Source organism: Sander vitreus, chromosome 9 (assembly GCF_031162955.1).
Source record: "Sander vitreus isolate 19-12246 chromosome 9, sanVit1, whole genome shotgun sequence".
Classification (NCBI taxonomy): Eukaryota; Metazoa; Chordata; class Actinopteri; order Perciformes; family Percidae; genus Sander; species Sander vitreus.
In genome coordinates, this window is record NC_135863.1 from 24225779 (window position 1) to 24245532 (window position 19754).

The 19754-nt window shown below is 39.8% G+C and overlaps 1 protein-coding gene across 2 annotated transcripts in view; it reads right to left on the reverse strand.

Moving 5' to 3' along the window:
- Positions 1–1192: 1192 nt before the first annotated feature.
- Positions 1193–19754, reverse strand: part of tgfbr3 (transforming growth factor, beta receptor III) — an 84313-nt gene continuing 65751 nt past the window's right edge. Inside the window, exons 11-17 of one of the 2 annotated variants that reach the window (XM_078259418.1) lie at positions 19430–19579; positions 18795–18977; positions 16998–17291; positions 16065–16191; positions 11181–11228; positions 10750–10857; positions 1193–5230 (exon numbers count right to left, since the gene is read on the reverse strand). In XM_078259418.1, the coding sequence (XP_078115544.1) occupies positions 5112–5230; positions 10750–10857; positions 11181–11228; positions 16065–16191; positions 16998–17291; positions 18795–18977; positions 19430–19579 (1029 nt within the window). In that variant the 3' untranslated portion in view covers positions 1193–5111. The remainder of the gene's footprint in view (positions 5231–10749; positions 10858–11180; positions 11229–16064; positions 16192–16997; positions 17292–18794; positions 18978–19429; positions 19580–19754) is intronic. The other variant, XM_078259419.1, reaches the window with a different exon arrangement.

Sequence of the window (19754 nt, forward strand, 5' to 3'; positions counted from 1 at the left end):
AGTCCAGCATCCCCAGCGTGAGTGTTTGGCGTCCTGTCAGCTAAAAAACAACAACCAAAAGCTCTTTTTAATTTGATCCTGTATTTGTCATGCACTATTGTCTGGAGCACATGCAATCAGTGACTAAATGGATTAGCTGCAGAGTGTAAAAGCCAAACAACAAAGTTGTGTTCCAGGTACCCAAAGGGGAAAGCTGGAAATGAAAATAATGACATCACAATAATGGATCGATGAGGCTAGTTTTTAAAATTCAATATTAGTCATCAGTTGGACAAGGGCGTCGCAGCATGAGGATGCCTCAGTGTGGGAAAAGAGACACAGACGTGACATCACAGAGGCCTTAAAGGGGTCATGTGGACCAGTCAACCCAAACCTGAGCAGGCATAAGGAGAGGCTGCTTTGCCATTCACCCTGGGCCTCTCTCTCTTGTACCATAATCACACTGCTTACTCCAAGGCATGCTCAGATGGGGGGCACGTGGTAGCACCGGCCCCCCTGAAACATAATTGCCCCCCCCCCCAAATCCATTGGGCTACAGTGCTGTCAATTTGACAATTGTGAATTCCATTGGATCAGAGTATTGTCACATGGCTGCCTGTTCTGCCAATTTTTCCAGCCCTTGTCATATTACCAATTGTTTCCATGATGACTATTTCCATTTTGATACCATGGAACCAGCACTGGAATAGTTTTTTTTTTTAAAAGAGGCAGACTGAGCCTATAGAAATGTGTCTTGTATTCGTATTCGTATACTGATTTAGTTTAAAATGAAAACAAGTGAAACTAATAATGAATGTGATGTTTTATTTAGCAGAATATCATTATGTTCTATCCTATCCAATATTTCCTATATTTCTAAAGAAATGTAGGAATATATAGTCCCCGGACTGATTATTCCCACCCCTGGAATCGCCCCTGGGCACACTGTCGTCTCCAAGGAGCTCTAATCAAAAACAAAGTGAATGCTGGTGGGGAGAGGAGGTAAGGACTCATGCATTGCACACATCTCAGCGCCCTCACCACATGGTCTGTATCATGTTATGAGCTCACCAGAGACAAGTCATGACTTCACCGCAACAGAGCCAAGCCTAACACATCATTATTACAGCTCATTGTTCTAAACTAAGTCTCCACACTGTACCCTCACACATTTGGCCCTCAGAATGGCAGAGAAAATCATCAAACAACACTCTTGTACATTATTATAGAACTTTTTATTTGACATAATGGGTATACAGATATCATGCGTATTTACAGCATATAAAAACTTTCAAAAACCAAAGGAAAAAAATAATGGCTTACCAAAGTTTTACACATTTTCAACACCCAAAAAAGGCATCTTGGCATCATGGGAAAGCTCAAGCTCAACTTTTCATCGTTTGCTTTGAGATTGAAAAATAAATCTGAAACTGCAATAAAACCGGCTCCAAATCATCTGACTGCAGAATAATCTACAAGCATTTTAACTTTTCTTGGGTTCAAATATAGGCACAGAAAACACTCACACCCACACACACCATCACACACGTAGTACACAAAATACACATTCTTAAACAAACATGAGGTAGTCAAATGGTTAAAAAAATACAATCAATAACTAATGCTATGGAATTGTGCTCCAATTACAGCTGTTCTCAGTTCAGCATTACCTTTAAGTCATACAGTGAAAGTACATTTTACTACTATAACAATGCTCCTTTTATCTGATCCAGCATCATTATTTCTTACTGATAGCATATTATCTGTATATGTCGCTGTCATGAGGAAGGAGTGGTGGAGCTTTTTCCCAGCATGCACTGGAGCAAAAAGATTTGATATTTGAACAGCAACTCTCGTGAACTGTATGGTTAGTTTGAGTGAAAAATTATCTCAAATGTGAAGATTAGCTCCAGAACATAACTTGAGGCTCAGCCACTTAACAGCATGACCCAAGGGGGGTGGAGGAGATAATTAGACATGGGAGATAGATTTGCCGCAGTCGATAAGAGAAACCTCAAAACTACAGGAATGTCAAAAAGCCTTAACGCCACAATGACCGCTGATTATAGGCTGCGGCACATTTCCACTCTGCAAAAACATGGATCTTTCACTATTCTGTACACAGTGGGATACAGTGTACATGTGCAATAATGCAGCTTGATAACAACAACAGTACACTACATATCACTGCTGTATATTTACTGTCCAACTAGGTTTTGACATTGACACGTCTGGCAACAGGCCCGATGAAACAAACACGTTCTAATGTGTATATATGTGTGTGTATATATATAGTGTTATTACAGTTTCCAGAAACAAAATTATGGATCGTTGGATTTACTCCACCCGCCATTCTAACAGAATACATACACACCTAATATACTGTACATTCGACTTTCATTTTGGTTTAACTGCTGCCATCTTTAGCCTTGATTTAATTTTTGTTTTGATTATTTTAAGGGGATTTGTGTCATCAGAAGGGCCTAAACAAGTCTGTGGTGTGGATTTTGTTATGACAATGCAGTAACTGAGGAGGAACATTGAGTTTGTGTTGCATATACTCCATCATTTACTAAAACTATGTTAAAATATAGTTTAATATGTATTGCTACAGCTTATCGTCAATGTTGTAATGTTTGTATTGAAGAAGTATTCGTTTTGCAGATTCTTTCTTCATGTGAAAAATATGTTTTAGTAAATGCATTATACAAAATAGTAATCAGATGATGACAAACTATAATAATGTTTAAACAAAACATAAGGAGTTGTATTCCATGAAGAGAAGAAATGACCTGCAGGTAATGCTTTGTTTAAAAAGGATTTATATATCATATTCATTACAAACTCATCACATGTTTTATGACACATTCACATAACAACTGAAATCTTAACGTTTCAAATGTAAATTAACGTGATGTCAAAGTTTCTTAAGATCAACGACTGTAACTTTTCAAATGTAGGTGTATTAAAAAAAAATGAAAAGCTCAATCATTTTGTATTACAAATATGAATATTGCATTTTCATCAGTAAAAGTGTCACAAAACATGCCATGAGGCTTTTAAGAATGAAACTGAAAAACACCCCCACAAATGTGTGTTATGTATGAGCACATCCACAATTCACAGTACTTACACACATACGTAAAAGACAATAAATTTCTCTTGGTAAATATATTCCAAAATATAATTTTATACACAAATATATATATTTAGACTCTGTTCCCTCTGTAGAAAGCTTTACACATGTTTACATAAGAAAAAAACAAAAAATCAAAAGCCTTGAGATAATATACATTCTATTTTCCTTGTTATGGTTAAATCGTTACAGGGAAAGTTCCCTTCTCGAATTCAAAGGGCCACACACTGATACAAACACATAAAGGTTAAACGAAGGCACTACAGCAAACATTCATATTATTCTGAGACGGTGGGGTATAGTCGTGGTGTTGCAGTTTAAAAAATAAAAAATAAAACATGAAAATATATGGCCTTACCAATGAGCTACAGCTACAGCTTATTTTTCATTACACTGTCAGTGCCAAGATTAATAAAAAAGAAATCCATGGACACTGTTTGGCTTTATAATGTGACAAATCTACTCTTCCTCTGGTTCTGCCTGATAAAGAGGACAATGAGCTGACTGTGTAAAGAAACATTTAGTTGATAATCGATGAGTGAATTGGCAGAACAATAATCGTTGGTTAAGCTTGAATGAAACGGTATGAACTTGCATCTCACACTGATAAATCATGTCTAATCCAGAAGTACAAGAACATAATTTGCACACTGCCTGCCTCATAACATTTCGGAGTATTTACAATATTCGCAAACATGTACAGGTCTTAAAAGAATAATTTGACATTTTGGTAAATATGCTTATTCGCTTAATTTTTCAGAGTGAGATAGGAACATTGAAAGCACTCTGATGTCTGTACCTTGAGTAGAGAGCTGGGGGTACTGTAGGAGGTGATTATCCTAGCTTAGCATAAAAACTGGAAGCAGGGAGAAAGAGTTAGCTCACAATAATAGGTATTTATTTCTGCAACACTAGCAACTTTTTTTTTTATATATATAATGAAGTACTTCTCTGAGCTAACAGCTTCCCTCTGCTTTAAGTCTTTGTGCTAAGCTAGGCTATTCGCCTCCTGTATCAATCTCAGTACTGAAAGCATTGACATGAGAGAGGTATCGATCTTCTCATCTAATTTTTGGACAACGTGCAAATAAAAGCATTTCCCAAAATGTTGAACTATTCCATTAACAACGACTGGTAAAAAGGAACCCATAACGCCCCTGGGAAGTTGTGTAACATCAATAAAATTGAGACTCTGACCCCCATCTAGTCAAATGAATTACTATAACTACCGTACAGAAAGCACTGGTTTTACAAACCTGTGTGAATAAATCCATTATGAGGGAAGAACGAGTACATTATAAAACAGGGCATTTTATCAGCATGTGTTTCACATTTTCTTTCACATTTTCTGGCATTTACCTTTCTGTATACATTCAATACCTGCACTGCCATTGCGTCTCTCTGTGTCAAGATGACAACTTCTGTTCATACTGCACTTTTGTTTGCATGTTAATAGTGGTTGCTTTACTCCTTTGCCACCTTCAGGGTTGCATGTCGTAAGGCAACGTGTTACAGTCCAGCCATTAACATCCCACTTACTAATACTGACTTCACTACAGCCTGGTTGTTTTCCTCGCAGTTGGAGTACACCTTTTTGTTACAAACAGCCTAAATCTCACCATGTAAGATCAAAGCAAAAGACTGTGTTGTTGTCAGAAAAAAGCGGCATTTGGAGTGGAAAAAAAATGCCTGGTATAAACTCACATTTTTCTGTACTAAAAATGAGGTGAGGCTGCCAAGTTGGGTCTCACTACTATTACAGACCAGTAACACCAGGATAGTATATTTGCCTGGACGCACTTGAAGTGGTACAAAAGGAATTTACACAAGAACCAAAAGTGTTATTGAGTTTTTCTTTTTTTTAAATCATACTTTTTTTCCTTCCTATCACATGAACAATATTAATTCCTTTCACGGAAGGAGATCAACAAACCGGTCCGTCAGGCCCGTCCTGGGCCGCGGCAGGGCTTGGCATCCCGCTGGGTTGCGCCCTGGGCTACGCTGTGCTGCTGCTGGAGCAGGGCGTGCTTTGTGTGCTGCCGATGCTGTGGGCCGCGCTGCTGTTCTCTGAGGCCGGCTGGGACTTCTGGACCTGCTGTGTGCCAGCTATCTCACCTAGACAGAAAGAGAGAGCAGGAGAGGGAGTGTAGAGGAGGGGAGGAGGGGATTGGACCAAAGGGAGATAGAAAAATGTATATACAATATATTACAGAAAGGCAGAGGTAGACAGGAACATGACAAATCGGTTTGGTTAAAGCTACAAATTGCACTCCTCTGAGATGCTGGAACCTCCATTGTTCCTCTGTGCTCTTACATTTTTAAAAGAAAAGAAAGTACTTATTAATCTACTAGTGTTTACTATGACTGTCACTACTTGACATTAACCTTACACTTTAGTTAAACTAAGATTCTTTATCCCGATGTTTTGTGCAGAGCATTGAGTAGATTCACACATTTGTATTCTCAAGTAAAAAACTAGTTTTAAATACATAGGACTTGGCAAATGAGCAAAGTAAGGCGAGAATAACTCTGGACTCCATCTGTGCTAACCTTTACCATCTTCAAGTATAGTCTGTCACAGATTCACAAAGTGTTTTCAACTGCTGGGACTTAGGAAATTTCGCCCCAGAGAGCCCAGAAACAACCAGTCACATCCTATCTGGCAGATGCCATTTTGAACAAAAAGAGAAGAGAGGGATTCACGTTCATGGAATTCATTTCTTTCGTTATCTGGATTCAATTAGCCTGGCTTTAGTAGATAAAGCACAACAAATACAAGACAGGACCTTTTGACTGGAGCTCAAACTACTGACTGGTTTATTGTTCTATGTCTAAATAAGCATTTCATTTCATAGACTCTTCAAATGAAGGGGCAAATAAAAGTGCTTACATTTGTTTACAAAAAATGTCTCTGACAGACGAACAGCTTTTGAAATAAAGCCAAATCTTTGTTTAATTTCAGTATTTGGCACAATTATTGCTGCAGTCTTTTCCTTCTTTGCTTCCTAGCTTTATTCCTCCCTAGAAATGGAGAGAGCACACAATAAAATGTTCTTCTCTTTAGCCAAGGTTTTACAATCGACAGTTTGGTATGTACTTAAAGTTGTGTGTGTATGCACGAGTGCTTGCATATATGACAGGCATATGTGTCCACAGGCGATCTTGCATCCCGCTCCCTTTTTGGGGCCCCCTTAGTTCTGCTAATGTTTACCAGAGCCACATGCCAGCGGTCTTTCCCTCACAGGACCAAGAGCTCTACAAAACAAAGGGACTTGGATTCACCTCATATGTCTGAGGAAATATAAAATCCCAAGTCCAATATTATCTTTCTAGACAGGGGAGATAAAGGCTGCTTTTATGTTACAAAAACATAGTGTGTATGAAAACTCTGCATGTAGTTGCAAAAGATGTCCGACTCTTTGCCTTCGCCTTAAAGGTACAATATGTAACATTTCTGCATTAAAATATCTAAAAACGACTATATCCATGTTATATACAGTATTTTCTTGAGCTGTGTACTTACACTATCCCAAATGTTTCCAACAATGTTCAAACCCAGAAAAGTCTTTTATTTTAATGATATGGGACGTTTCATTTAGTCGCCTGTCAGTCATAAAACCTTTGACCCCTCTGGTTCCTCTTACTTCTGTCAAAACACAGAAACCCAGATGATACATTCGAGAGTAATTGTAAATCATACAATGTCACAGAAAGAATAATACTCAGTAACCGTAATACAGCTTGCTTTCTGCCACACAGCATCATTTTGTCACTGATTACATGCCACTTACAACACAGTAATGCAGCAGAGATCTTATTTATTGATACATTTCAATATTGATCAATCCAGCTTAACATTATGTGCTATGCTGACAAGTAGCTCATGCTAATGCTTGGTGGGGAACGTTATAGTTATAACATCGTTCAACACGCTCATGAAGTTATTTTAGGTATTGATTTGATGAAGGTAAAGTTAACATTAAACAGCACTGGACTAACTCAGAATTACATTCGCCAGCTAGCGTTAACGTTAGCTGTATAGATAGAAGACAAATCTAATGCTAATTTAGCCAGCTATCCCACCCTGGATTTTCTGCCTCACTCCTTGCCGCTAAGGGACTTCAGTCTGGATGAAAGCGGGGACACAACACATCCACAGTTAGCCAGCTGCCTGCCATTATAATTACCTTACATCCATTGTTTTGATTGAGAGACCCCTACCAGCAGAAAATTACATATTACGTAATTACGTTTAATCACAAAAGCAAAAGATCCCAATGGTGCTTTGAGCTAAATGCTAATGTCAGCATGCTAACACCCTCACATTGACAGTGATAACATGGTCATATTTAGCAGGAATAAAAATTTTAGTTAAAAAAAAAGTTAAAATTTTAATTTTTTAGTTTAGCCTTTTAGCATTCTAACATTTGCTAATTAGCACTAAACACAAAGTACAGCCGTCATTAGTTTTGCATGTATTTGGTAATAAACCAAAGTATTGAATAAATTACAATTTTGACTTGATGATGGCGCTAAATTAAAAGTGACATGAACATAAGCGGAATATGAACGTATGCACCAAACGCGTGGCAATCCATCCAACAGCTGTAAAGGAATTTCAATCAAAATTACAAAACTCCACCTCATGGTGGCGCTCGGGAAAAGGTCAGAGGAGCCTTTAGAACCCATCTTTTGGGTACCATGAATGCTGGGACAAAATTGAAGGTCAATCCATCCAATAGTAGTTGAGATATTTCAGTCTGAACCAGAGATGGGGACTCGAGTCTGAGACTCGGACTCGAGTCGCACTTAAGTCGCACAAACAGCTGACTTTCAGACTTGACTTGCGACTCGACCCAAAAGACTTCAGACTTGACTCGGACTCGAGCTTCGAGACTAGTCAACAACCTGTTTTCATGCAATTATTGCTTTTTAAATCTAAATTCATTAATGTATTTCTATTTTCTTTTATAGGCGCATATACGTTGGGGAAACGTATGACGAGCTGCATGTCCCCTGTCCTTTGCCATAATGTGCAACGTAACGCATGCGCTATGCCTATGTGCGCGCGCACTCACATAAATGCATTGACGATGGCGCCACCAAGTCCTCCCGGAGTTGTGCCTTTTGTCATTAGTTTTGCTTTCAATAACTTTGTAAACAGTGGCAGTAAGCATACAGCTACATGCAAGGTGTGTGGCACCAAGATAAATGATGCCGGATCAACAACGTCGAACTTCATCAGGCATCTCAAAACGCACCCAGATAGGTCAGTCACTTGCTAATGTGAAAGAGACGTTAAATTTAGCATATATCGTCACAGGTAACAAGCTAACCACTGCAAAGTGTTGTGCTAATGCTGGGAACAGGCAAATTGTATCTTTATAGTTGTATCCATATGATGTGACAGACTTAGGTTAATATTTCACCAGGTTGTTGTTAAATAGCAATACGGAAAGTATCAGTTCTCACATGTTTGCACCATGGTTGGTGTATTAACTTTCAATACAGATGTTTCCCTCACACTTTGAACACTGAAAAATGTAATGCATGATGAGGGGGGCTTTACAGCCAGTTAGTAACACAGACAAACATGTATTATTTGGTGAAGATACGAAAATGTTGAAAAATACAGTTTTTCTTAATTTGTGTTTCTTCAGATTGCATTGCAGTAGACCCCATCAAGTTATCCTACAACTGATTTTGATACTGTACTGTATGGATGGCAGCTACAGGACATGCTTTGAATTCATAAGATTTAACAATACAGTGTTAGGGACAGATCAGATGGCCAGAGACTTGAGACTTGACTTGGACTCATGGCAAAAGACTGGAGACTTGACTTGAACTTGCCTTGGACTCGAGCTCAAGGACTTGAGACTCAACTTGGACATCCTAAAAATGACTTGTGAACATCTCTGGTCTGAACCAAAGTGGAGGAACGACCAACTGACATTAGCCATAAGCATTGCTAAAGAATGAAGCTGGTGTGAAGTGTGCTCTGTCAAGATAGCCTATCTTATTATTGTGCAAATTGTGTGATCCACATTATTTTCTAATCTTTCAGCATATGTTTGCATTTCAGAGCAGATAATGTATGAAATTTCTCCATATATGAGTTATTCAGCCTCTTTTCACAATCAGTTAGAACTTTTCATTCGTATGTTATTTCACAATTTGAGCAGAGGTGAAGAGCAGATCTCTTGGCAGACATGACTGCAGCCCTGGCAGAATGCAGACCTACTGTACATGCCAAGATAATGAGCAAAATGTCAAATAATATATTATGGGTCACTTATAAAAGCATTTATACGTCTAATTGCCTTTTATGGAATTAAATTGTAATGCTTACCAAACCTCAAATATAATGCCAAGTAATTTAAGTAACTTAAAAAAAGGTTTCTTTCTCAAGAGGCCAGGAACATTGTCCTCAGATCCTGGGGGGATAGACCCAACTCTGCTTTCATGTTTCATCACTCTGTACACTAGTTTAAAATCCACTCTGAACTGATATTTTTAGTGCTTGTTTTGGGGAACTACATTCTTGGGGTTTGGATGGAACTGCCAATATTGCCATATAAGGTAATTTCAGCCAAGACAACTTAACACGCCCAGCTAAGGCCTATATTAATAACATCAACAGGGACATATTGTGAAAGTCTACTACTACGATCCTTGCACCTGTTTCTTTATACATCTCACTTCTAACATCTTTGGAAAACCAGCCAATAAGGCATGTGTTTCTTTGTTACTCTAGGAAACCCATAAAACTGAAATAAAGTGGCTTTCTAAAAAAAAGAGCCAAAACCAATATTGTGATAAAGATAAGGGCACTAAAGTCTGTCAGCTGATTTTTTTCTGCTACATGAAATCCTGTTCAGTAAATACTTATGGATGTGACTAAGCATGACTGTAACAGTTCATATCAGTTCTGACAAGTGTCCGGATCTTTGCTACATTCAAAACGAACTAACTTCCTAATCCAGCCATTTACAACTGTCCAACTGTGAGCTTCTTCCAAACTGTAAACTTAAATTGTTGTATTTTCTGAAAGCCCCGACTTCTAAACTCAAACACCCTGACAACGTTTATGAATGTGGCCCATGGCAAACACAACAGCCAGGGGCAACAGGCCAATGGCATGGCGGATCACCAGTAAAGCAGTCAGGCCAATGAGAACAGGGCAGCTCTATGCAATGGTGAACTCAGGGGGCTACTGGGAGCACACTTCCTTCCAGAGGTCAGCTGGGGTCAGCAGGCTGGGGACCATGGGGAAGGTCTTGGCATCTAATGGTGAGATTGTGTGTCTTTTCCTGTGAGGGCCGCTAAACCCAACAAGGGGAATTTCCAACTCGTCTCCAGCCATTGTACTGAGAATATTCGCTGACCACCCCGCAGCTCCGAAAACATTCAAAGGCAGGAAAGAGAAGAGCCCTCGCTGCTGACCAACAGGATATATTTACAGTAGAGGAGTCAATCTGTTATTGTGAACGGGCCTCTGTTAGCAGTAGGATGTTTGGCATTCCCAGCGCACATTTCTGGCACTGAGACACTCGGACATTCCTTTGCATCTTATCTTTTCATTAATGCAGAGAGGTGAGACGGGGCCGTAGAGCAGCAGGTAAAGGACCTACCTGTGTGTGAGTAGATAAACCACAGGGCTCCAGTCAACAGAGCCCCAATCACAAAGGCTGCAAAGGCGATCCCCACCACTGTCGGAGTGTCCAGCACGTAAAGTGTATCTGGGAAACAGAGCAGCACACAGTTCATATATGTTGACATGACAACATGGAAATATTTAAAACCTAAAACAAAAAAGTATATGGAGTCCCAAAGTGTTCAATAACAAATAAATAATAGATGAATAAACTGTGTGTAAATGAGCCAAATATTTGGTGAATAATAATTTTACATTGTATTGGTTCATCAAAGTTTTTAACTGTCTGTTTATATAGTTATTCTTTTCATATTGTTATTTATTTAACATTTTGGGTCTCCATATTATTCACATACATACTGTAGGCAGAAGAGTAAGACAGTGAGAATAATACAGTATGAAACTTACTATCAGAAGGATCCGGTATGTTTGGGGGTGATTTGTGAAAAGGAGTAACTGCAAAAATGAATGTTGACCATCATGTTAGTGATGTACATTATACAATATGAATTTTAATCATTTAAAAAGTGCCTCTGCCCCAGGCCAGAGGATCAGCAGATTACTGATATTGTCCTGTGTTGATAAGCAATTATCTGAGGAATGTGATACAGAAACCTGAACCAGGAAAATGCTGAAAGAGAGCAGTTATTCTGTAAGCTGACAGGGTCCTAAAGGATGAACCTACTGACTCCAACCAGTTTATTTTTAGCAATCTTTATAATGATGTCTTAACAAACAACACAAAGGCCCTTGTGTATGGGTAAACTCAAGAGGCGAGCCTGGTGCACGTCCAAGACTCCAGCACAATGGGTGCTATTCTTGGAAAGAACACCTTTGAGTTTTCATTTCGCATAATGGATGATGACAGGTCATCAGAGAGGACTTTAATTTCAGAGGGGATGATGGCCAGAGGATGTCCTTTCTGCCACCCTCCACCCCTACCCTATTGCTCCAATGTTATCTGTCCTTTGTGACTTGTTGTGTTAAGACTGCAGAGTGCGCTCAGTAACGCTTTCAGCCCAACATGCAGAAGAGAGAAGAGGAGCACACTAAACAGAGGCCAGCAAAAGACAGTGGTGTGTCATGTTGTCTTGTAAACTTGACTCAAATGTGATGTTGTATGTGGAGAACTTTAATTGACTCTTGTGTAAGAGCACCCATTGTTATCAAGTTGAAAACTCAATGTACCTTTTCAAATAAAGCCTTGATGTCTATTGGGAGCAATACTCTGCTGGACGTCTGTCAGGTCTTGACTTTTGCTCACTATTTTAACAGAACCTGACAGCACCCCAGAAGTTAAACTCTTGACTTATGTTTGCAGCTTTAAGCCATTGCCAGAGTTGGAACAGTTCTGATATCTCTATGAACGTCATTTGTTTATGTAAGTTTGCTTTCTATGGAAGGAGAGAGCACCCCTGCGTAATGATTTGTTTTTGTTCAACTCTGACCTCTCTTCAGAGCGCAGAAAACACTGACGTCGCCTATGCAAGACACTTGACACTGGTTGTTCGTACTTATAAAGCCGACTACAGTTGCACTCGACAGTTCGGAGCTTGTTACTGCAATACGCTGGGTCCTTATGGCCATTAGCACCACATACTGGCAACATACAGTAGTTTTATACAGTTACACAGGGTTCTTATAATGCTGCTTACACATATTTCTCTTCAGTATATACTGTACTTGATGAAATGAAAAAAATCTGAAGGCTGAGGATGATTTATACTTTTTTAACGGCCACGATCTGCTGAGGCCGGAATCTAATCTAATGAAGAAGTAGAGCCATCATTTTAAGTTTGTCACTTTTAAGTTTAAAACGTTTTGAGTTTTATGATAAATTTATAATATACTGTATAAGTAAGCTTCTTGACATCCTGCCAGTGAATACAGCGGACCATAGGGAGGACAAAAAAAAAACTCATTCAGCAGGTTTTAAGGTGATAAATCAGTACACATATCTATCACTGAAACCCGCTACTTAGAAAGATGAGCAATCTCAACACATTCACTGACAAAATATATTTTATACACTGCGGTTTCAGCTTGTCCTATATTTTTTACTACAATAACCCTGATATTGAAAGCAGCTTTTGAAGCAGATTACATTCTTATTCATTGTAATGTAAATAAATGTATTATAGATTTTCTATCTTCTTCCTTTACACTTTGCACACTTAAACTGAAGTAATACTTTTCAACTTTTCTTGAACGTTACCAGATGCAACACAATTTATTGTGAAGCAGTAAATCTACTTCTGATGGCAGGGCTTTGAGGCTGTTATGTTTTTCCATGCACCAAGTTGGCCACAAGTGTCCCTCTTTGATTTATAGATCAAGTTGAGCTCTTTCGGATACTGTCCAGTGCAGAACTGTGGCCCTTGAAAAGGCTGCTTGTTTTGTTTGCCATCCTAGCATAAGAGATGCCTTTGTGTTATAAAACCCGGCCTTTGAAATCATTTTTTTTCACTGTGTTTATTGCATCTGTGTTTACTCAATCTGCTCCATGGAAAATAAACCTTCTGCATTGGCATAGTGGCATGGGCAGTGTGCACTGCTGCCTACTCTGGACTAGTTTAGCTCAGTTACTCACTCATTACTGCAAGTTAAGAGTCTGTTCACCAATGTCTGTGCTAAAATGTGACTGCATCTATATCTCTGCCCAGCCCTTAAACCCTATGTCCCTATGTAATAAATCCACCCACCCTTCTGTTCAGCAATGTTCTGTACAACTCTGACTACTCATGCTAAAGCCTGACTCATACAGCATTCTTGAGGCCGATACCTGTATAGACATTTTAGAGTTTTAAAACATTTGAAAAAAAACAACATATTTTTTAAGATAAAAAGATAACACAATCAAACATTTTGATAAAAAAAAAAAGAAATCCTTTAAAAGAGTTGTGGCCATAGGCGGACTGGCAATCTGGCAGTTCTAGCAAATGCCAGAAGGGCCGATGCAGTCTTTGGCCGATTTGGGCTGCTGGAAAAAAAGATTTAAAAAATGGGGCAACACGGGCGTTTCACACTAGTTTGACAAAAATATGCAAGACTGTACGGCTGCAGCCTGGAGCCTCCTGTCTGATGTTGTTTATAAATAAAAATAAAAAATAAAAGCTTGTGTCTGGTCCGCTATCGTGTTTTGGTGTTTTGGGTGTTTAAGTAGCCTATGTAATAATATGTTTTAAATATGCAAGCATTTCAAATGTCAAAGTTATCTTTATTATAGCTGAAAGCAACAAAACTGCCAAGCTGAGAAGCTTTTGTCATCCGTCACGGTGACAGCAAGTTGACTTTTAAACTGAAATAACAAGTAAATTAGCCATGCTGTTTTATTTAGCAAGAAAGGAATATCAGAAAACCCGGATGGATTTGACCAATTTTCTTCGCAAGGAGGATGGATTATATGTGTCATGCTCAGGCACAGGGAGAAGGATACTAATGCTACATTAGGTAAGACACAATGTTTTGTTTTGACAACTTGTAAATTAACATTATTAATAGCAATCCGCTGTGAAATCAGTGCCAGTCAGGTCTAGAGCCTTGAATCATAGTGTGTTATCTTAAAGGGCTTTACAAAGAAAACAGAGTAATTCTCAAAGAATTGCCACTATATAACAACATGCCGTCCAGATTAAATAAATCTTTAGTACTCGTAAATGTTACGATACGTGTATGAAGCCGGTCCATGCCCATGCTCGTCTGATGGGAGGGGCTGGGCAGAGAGGGGAGAGAGATGCAGGAATAGGTCTCACTCTACTTCAAATTCTGCTGTTTTTTTGCAAAACACCTACTGCAGCTTTAACTAATTATCAACATTCTTGCCAATTAAGTTTCAGTCAATTGACACTTGCAGCAACTGGAATAGTTAACAGTTGAAAAACAAACTTGTCAGCATGGGCGGCTCCAACCTTGGAACTGGATTGGCCATCCCAGATGCCATTTTAATATTTCTGGCACAAAATTGACTTCTTCCTTACAGGGCAGTTGTTGAAGCCCCCAAGTTATTCCTATTACCATCTTTGTATGGATGTGTTATGGCTGGGAGAAAAATCCAATCATTTCAAATATTCTGTAGCCACCACTGCTTGTCAGTGCTTTCTGGTGGGTAAACTATGAATGTGACAGTCTTTTAAACTATGGCAAATATATCTTTGTCATCTACTGCAATTTCATGTTAGTTAGCTGATCTATTAACCGATACAATATATCCAGAATAAGCTTAAATATGCCAATATCGGCCATCCTAATATATCGGTCAGTCTCCAGCTCACACTGATTAAAATGATGTAATTTATATTACTGTAAACTCATGAGTCAATAACATTGACTCAAACTGACCACAGGTCTCTTGTTGATGTCATTGCTCAGAGGGGATGCAGATTTGAAAACCTGGTAGTCAACCATAGATTGGGCACTCCATAGATTGGCATGATATCACTTCATCTCAGTTTAGGTCATAATATATAAAATGTGATGGTGGTTACCTCAGCCCCCCCCCCACACACACACACACAACTGCAGGCTGCTCTCTCCCTCTGATCAAAATCAGAAACCCCTGAGACTCCACAATACAGTGAGTGAACGGCAAAACAAGTGATGATCGAGGGACCTCTAGGCTCTGGCTGGACTCCCGAAGCCAAAAAGAGGACCTCCACTCCCCTCTCACACACACACACACACCCTCCCTCCCTTCTCCCCTTCTCTAGTGGAAAGGGGAGGCCACAGTGAAGGTTTTAAGTGAAAACAACTGGAGCTTGGTGCTGTATGACTCCTCTTTTTCCACCTCTCCCTCAGCATGGACTGGTCCAGAGCTACAGAGCAACTGGGCCTCATTGTTAGCACACTCCCCTTTACTGCAGTCAACCACATGCTAGTATGTACACACACCCAAAAACACACTCTTGTGTACAGACGTTAATGTAAACAGATGCACACACATATGCATTCACACGCACCTGTATACACAATCACACAAACACACACAGTGCAGTTAATGATGACCAGATGTGGGGAAGTGATGTGCGGTGTTTTGTGGTTTGGTCTAATCTCCAAGTATTGGACCAAGCTTTCTAGGCTCTTTCGCCCTCAGTACCATTTCTCTCTTTACTACAGTTTCCTTATCACACTTTACACTAAAAATATTGGAAACCAGAGCGTAATTCATCATGTTAAGTGCTAATAAAACCGAAACATGAACGAGAGTGACAAGAGCTTTTAAGACCCACATGCGTGTTATTCACAGTTGACCTCATGTCATAAGATCTAAGTAGGTGTAGGTATATCTTTACTAACCTGTTTCGTCTGGTTGACCAGATCCATCCACCACAACCAGCGGCTTGGAAACCGTCTTGGTATTCAACATTAGCTCCACGATATTGTCCAGAGTAAGAGAATCACAGGCCTCGCTGGGTTGTAAGCACTGTGTGGACAACATTTACTTGAACTTAAAACTACAAAATTTACAGTGGAGAAACAAAACAAAAAAGAAATGTCACTCTGTTAAATGCTTTATGCTTTTCTTTGCTGGGAGTCACACATGCGCAGTAAGTACTGCTAGCTAGAGATGGTCCGATACCATTTTTTGCTTCCCGATACCGATTCTGATACCTGAACTTGCGTATCGGCCGATACCGAGTACCAATCCAATACTAGTGTGTCATATATTTTATTATGTTTTAAAAACTGTATACTATCCCTGTATGGATGTGATATGATTTCTATCTTTGTTGTCGGTCTGGCTCAGGTTAAACTCCAGTACTCCCCGATACCGATACCAGCGTTTTAGGCAGTATCGGAGCTGATACCGATACTGGTATCGGTATCGGAACATCTCTACTGCTAGCTAGTCAGTTGCAGAGGAAGTGCCACACTAGCAGCTAGGCGAGCATTATAACGTGTGTTACAATGTGATGCACGTTCGTCACAGAAGTAAAGGCTGGACTACAATAGAGCTGTTTGGAGCAGTTTGTGAACAGTGTTTTCTATTGGAGATGTAAAGTCTCTTTAGGGTGGACTTTGGTCTTTTTCACTTTGTAAAGCTATAACGTGCACAAAAAGATATAAAAGACAATAAAGGAAAGGGGAAAAGCCAAAAAGCATAATATGAGAACTTTAACATCTTCTCAAACAAAAACACTGCTAATACTATATACCCCGGAAAAGACAAAAAGAATCATTAAACATGCAAAAGAATAAAAGTAATTTGGAGAAGATTATACTGCATACCTGCGGTTGTCGTTGGTTACTCTGAGATCTCTTGGAGCACAGAGACATCTCGCAGTGCAGGAAAAGCAGGGACATGTTGAACTTTGAGTTGAAGATGAAGCTGAAACTTTTCTTCTCTGCCTGAGTGTGAGGGACAGGGAAGTGCCTCTGAGGATAGTATTTGATGGAGTCGTCTGTGGGACAGACTGTCTCAATGAGAGTGTAGTCTGAGGCCACACTGGGGTTGGAGTTGGGAGAAATGAAGCATGATATGACGGTGAACCCCAGCTCCGGATCTGACGCGGCTGATGTGATCTGAAGCGCATGAGAGAGAAAAAAAAATATCCTTCAAATACACGGATCATTTGTCAGCTGTAATGGCAAGCCTCTTTGTCTAAGTAAGACTGAAGTCATGATTGATGAGGGGTCAGAGTTCGTCCGAGGTTTCTGCCTGTAAAAAGGAAGTTTTTCCTCGCCACTGTAGCACAACATGCTTGCTCTTGGGGGGGATTGTTGGGTCTTTGTAAATTATGTGTGGTCTAGACCTACTCCATCTGTAAAGTGTCCTGTACTCGGAAAAGCACTACTACTGTTATTTATACAGTTTATAATTTCAGTTTACAGAAAATATTGCTATTCATCTAAATCTCAGTAAGAAAGAGAATGAACTCATTTCCCTAAACTGTTTGTTTAAAGCTGCACCAATCACTATTTGTATACAAACAATGGCTCACATTACATTATCTAATGTGGAAGTGGTTGCTCATGGTGGCAAACTAAGTTTTCGTCATCTCTACAAAGCTTTTAAGCATCTTTAAGCTCATTGTTTGGGTTTCATGGCTGCAACTTTAATGTTTAGTTTACTCTCAGCACTGTCATTAACCCACTGTACACAACTGTACCTGTACAACACCTGTCTTGCACCAAACGCTCGATGGTGTTTTAAGCCCCCAACGTCTCCTTCCAGGCAACGCTGCGACCGTTGACTTCAAGGCACCTAACCCTAACCATAACCCTAACCCTAACCATAACCATTGCCTAATCGACTTCAAGGCAGCGCTGCAACCGTTGACTTTAAGGCACCTAACCCTAACTATAACCATTGCCTAATCCTATTGCCTCCCAGGCAGCGCTGCCTGGAAGGAGACGTTGGGGGAATAATGTTGCTCTGTCTGTTGGATGGGTAACAACTGTTTAGTAACACATTGGCTATGTCAACTGCATCAAATTTCTTCAAGTAGTATTTTAGTCCCAGTTAGGATGCTAGTAATATCTTTCCATCTATGACAATCTTTTGAGTTATTATTCCTCATCTTTCCTTCTTTCAGGTTTGTCAGTGATGGAATCCTCATTGGAATGGTAAAATGAAAACAGAAATACACAGAAAACCTTTTGTAACCAGCTGGCTCTGTGTCAGCGAAGCATCTCCCGCTGATATTATCATAAATCATTTTGTCAGAAGACCTCAGAGTATGAGTCTTTGCCATCTCTTAGATGACCTCCATAATTGTGTAATGAAACAAGGATTTTGAGGCAGCCAGACACGTGCACATGTCTCTGTATCCAGCCAGGATACAGAGACACGTGGAGAGTAGCTATAAAGAATATGAGGGGTGAAAGTGAGTATTAGATTTTAAGCCCCAACTAGACAAAACACAAATCAAAGCAGGGAGGGCCAGACAGTGAGTACACAGAACACAGATTTACACAAAAGTTGTAATTTAGGAACAAAAAAAACACTTCCATAAGACACATACTGCATACAACTGTAAAAGACACATGAAACAAATAGTAATTTATTAGAAATGCAAAGCATACCTCCACAAAGACTTCCTGCTTTTGTGAAACAGTGTAGAAAGCCTGGCGTGAAGGGTTGTTGAATGGCAGTGTGTAGTACAACTCCATGTTAAATGTCATGTTGACTGGTTGCCTCCCTGGTCCTGGTACAATCCTGGGAAATATTGCTGAGGTTTCCTGGTTCTGCCGGTACGTGCAATTGAACTAGGAGGAGGACAAAGCCAACACAAATATCAACAGGGATCTAAAATCCACTGTGAGAAACCCTCACCCTACATGACTGTGTGTCAGTGTTTGACCACAGTAAGATTAATCAGAAAACAGGGAAGAGATACCGTACAAGAACAATAGGTGGGAGACAAGGAATGGATGAGACAAAGGAAAATAAGTCAGTAGAGGGAAGATGATGGAGAAACTTCAAAATGGAAAATGTGATGTCCAGTTCATAAAACCGACATCATGGAAAAGACAGAGAGATTGCAGGAGCCAAAGAAGTCTTTACGTGCACCAAGGGACTATGGGAAATGGAGTTTCTTCCAACTCTGCATGATTTACATGGAGATATGGATGATCATTGGTCTTGACTTGTCAACTTTCACAGTGCAATGAGATGCAGCTTTCCCAGAGACACAACCACAATGATTCCACTGTCTTACCACTATGACCAACTGGTGCTCTTTGGGCTCCGTAAATGTCCTCTCTAACTCCGCTGAGTCCCTTGGGAACAGCACGTCTCCAGATTCCAGATCTTCATAATCCAGCGGGCCACCACTCCCATCCTTAGTCTCAGCATGACTTATCAAAACCTGCAATTCACAGAGGAGTCCGTTACTCACAAAATCTAAGCCACATCAGTTAGTAAGTGAAAGGAAAACTTTCCAGACTTTTTTTTTTTTAAAAACAGATCCAGTTGTGAGTAGGGTGTTCAGTTAGCCAGAGGCACGTCGATTTAGGAGGAGTTGCCAAAACATTCTGCAACCA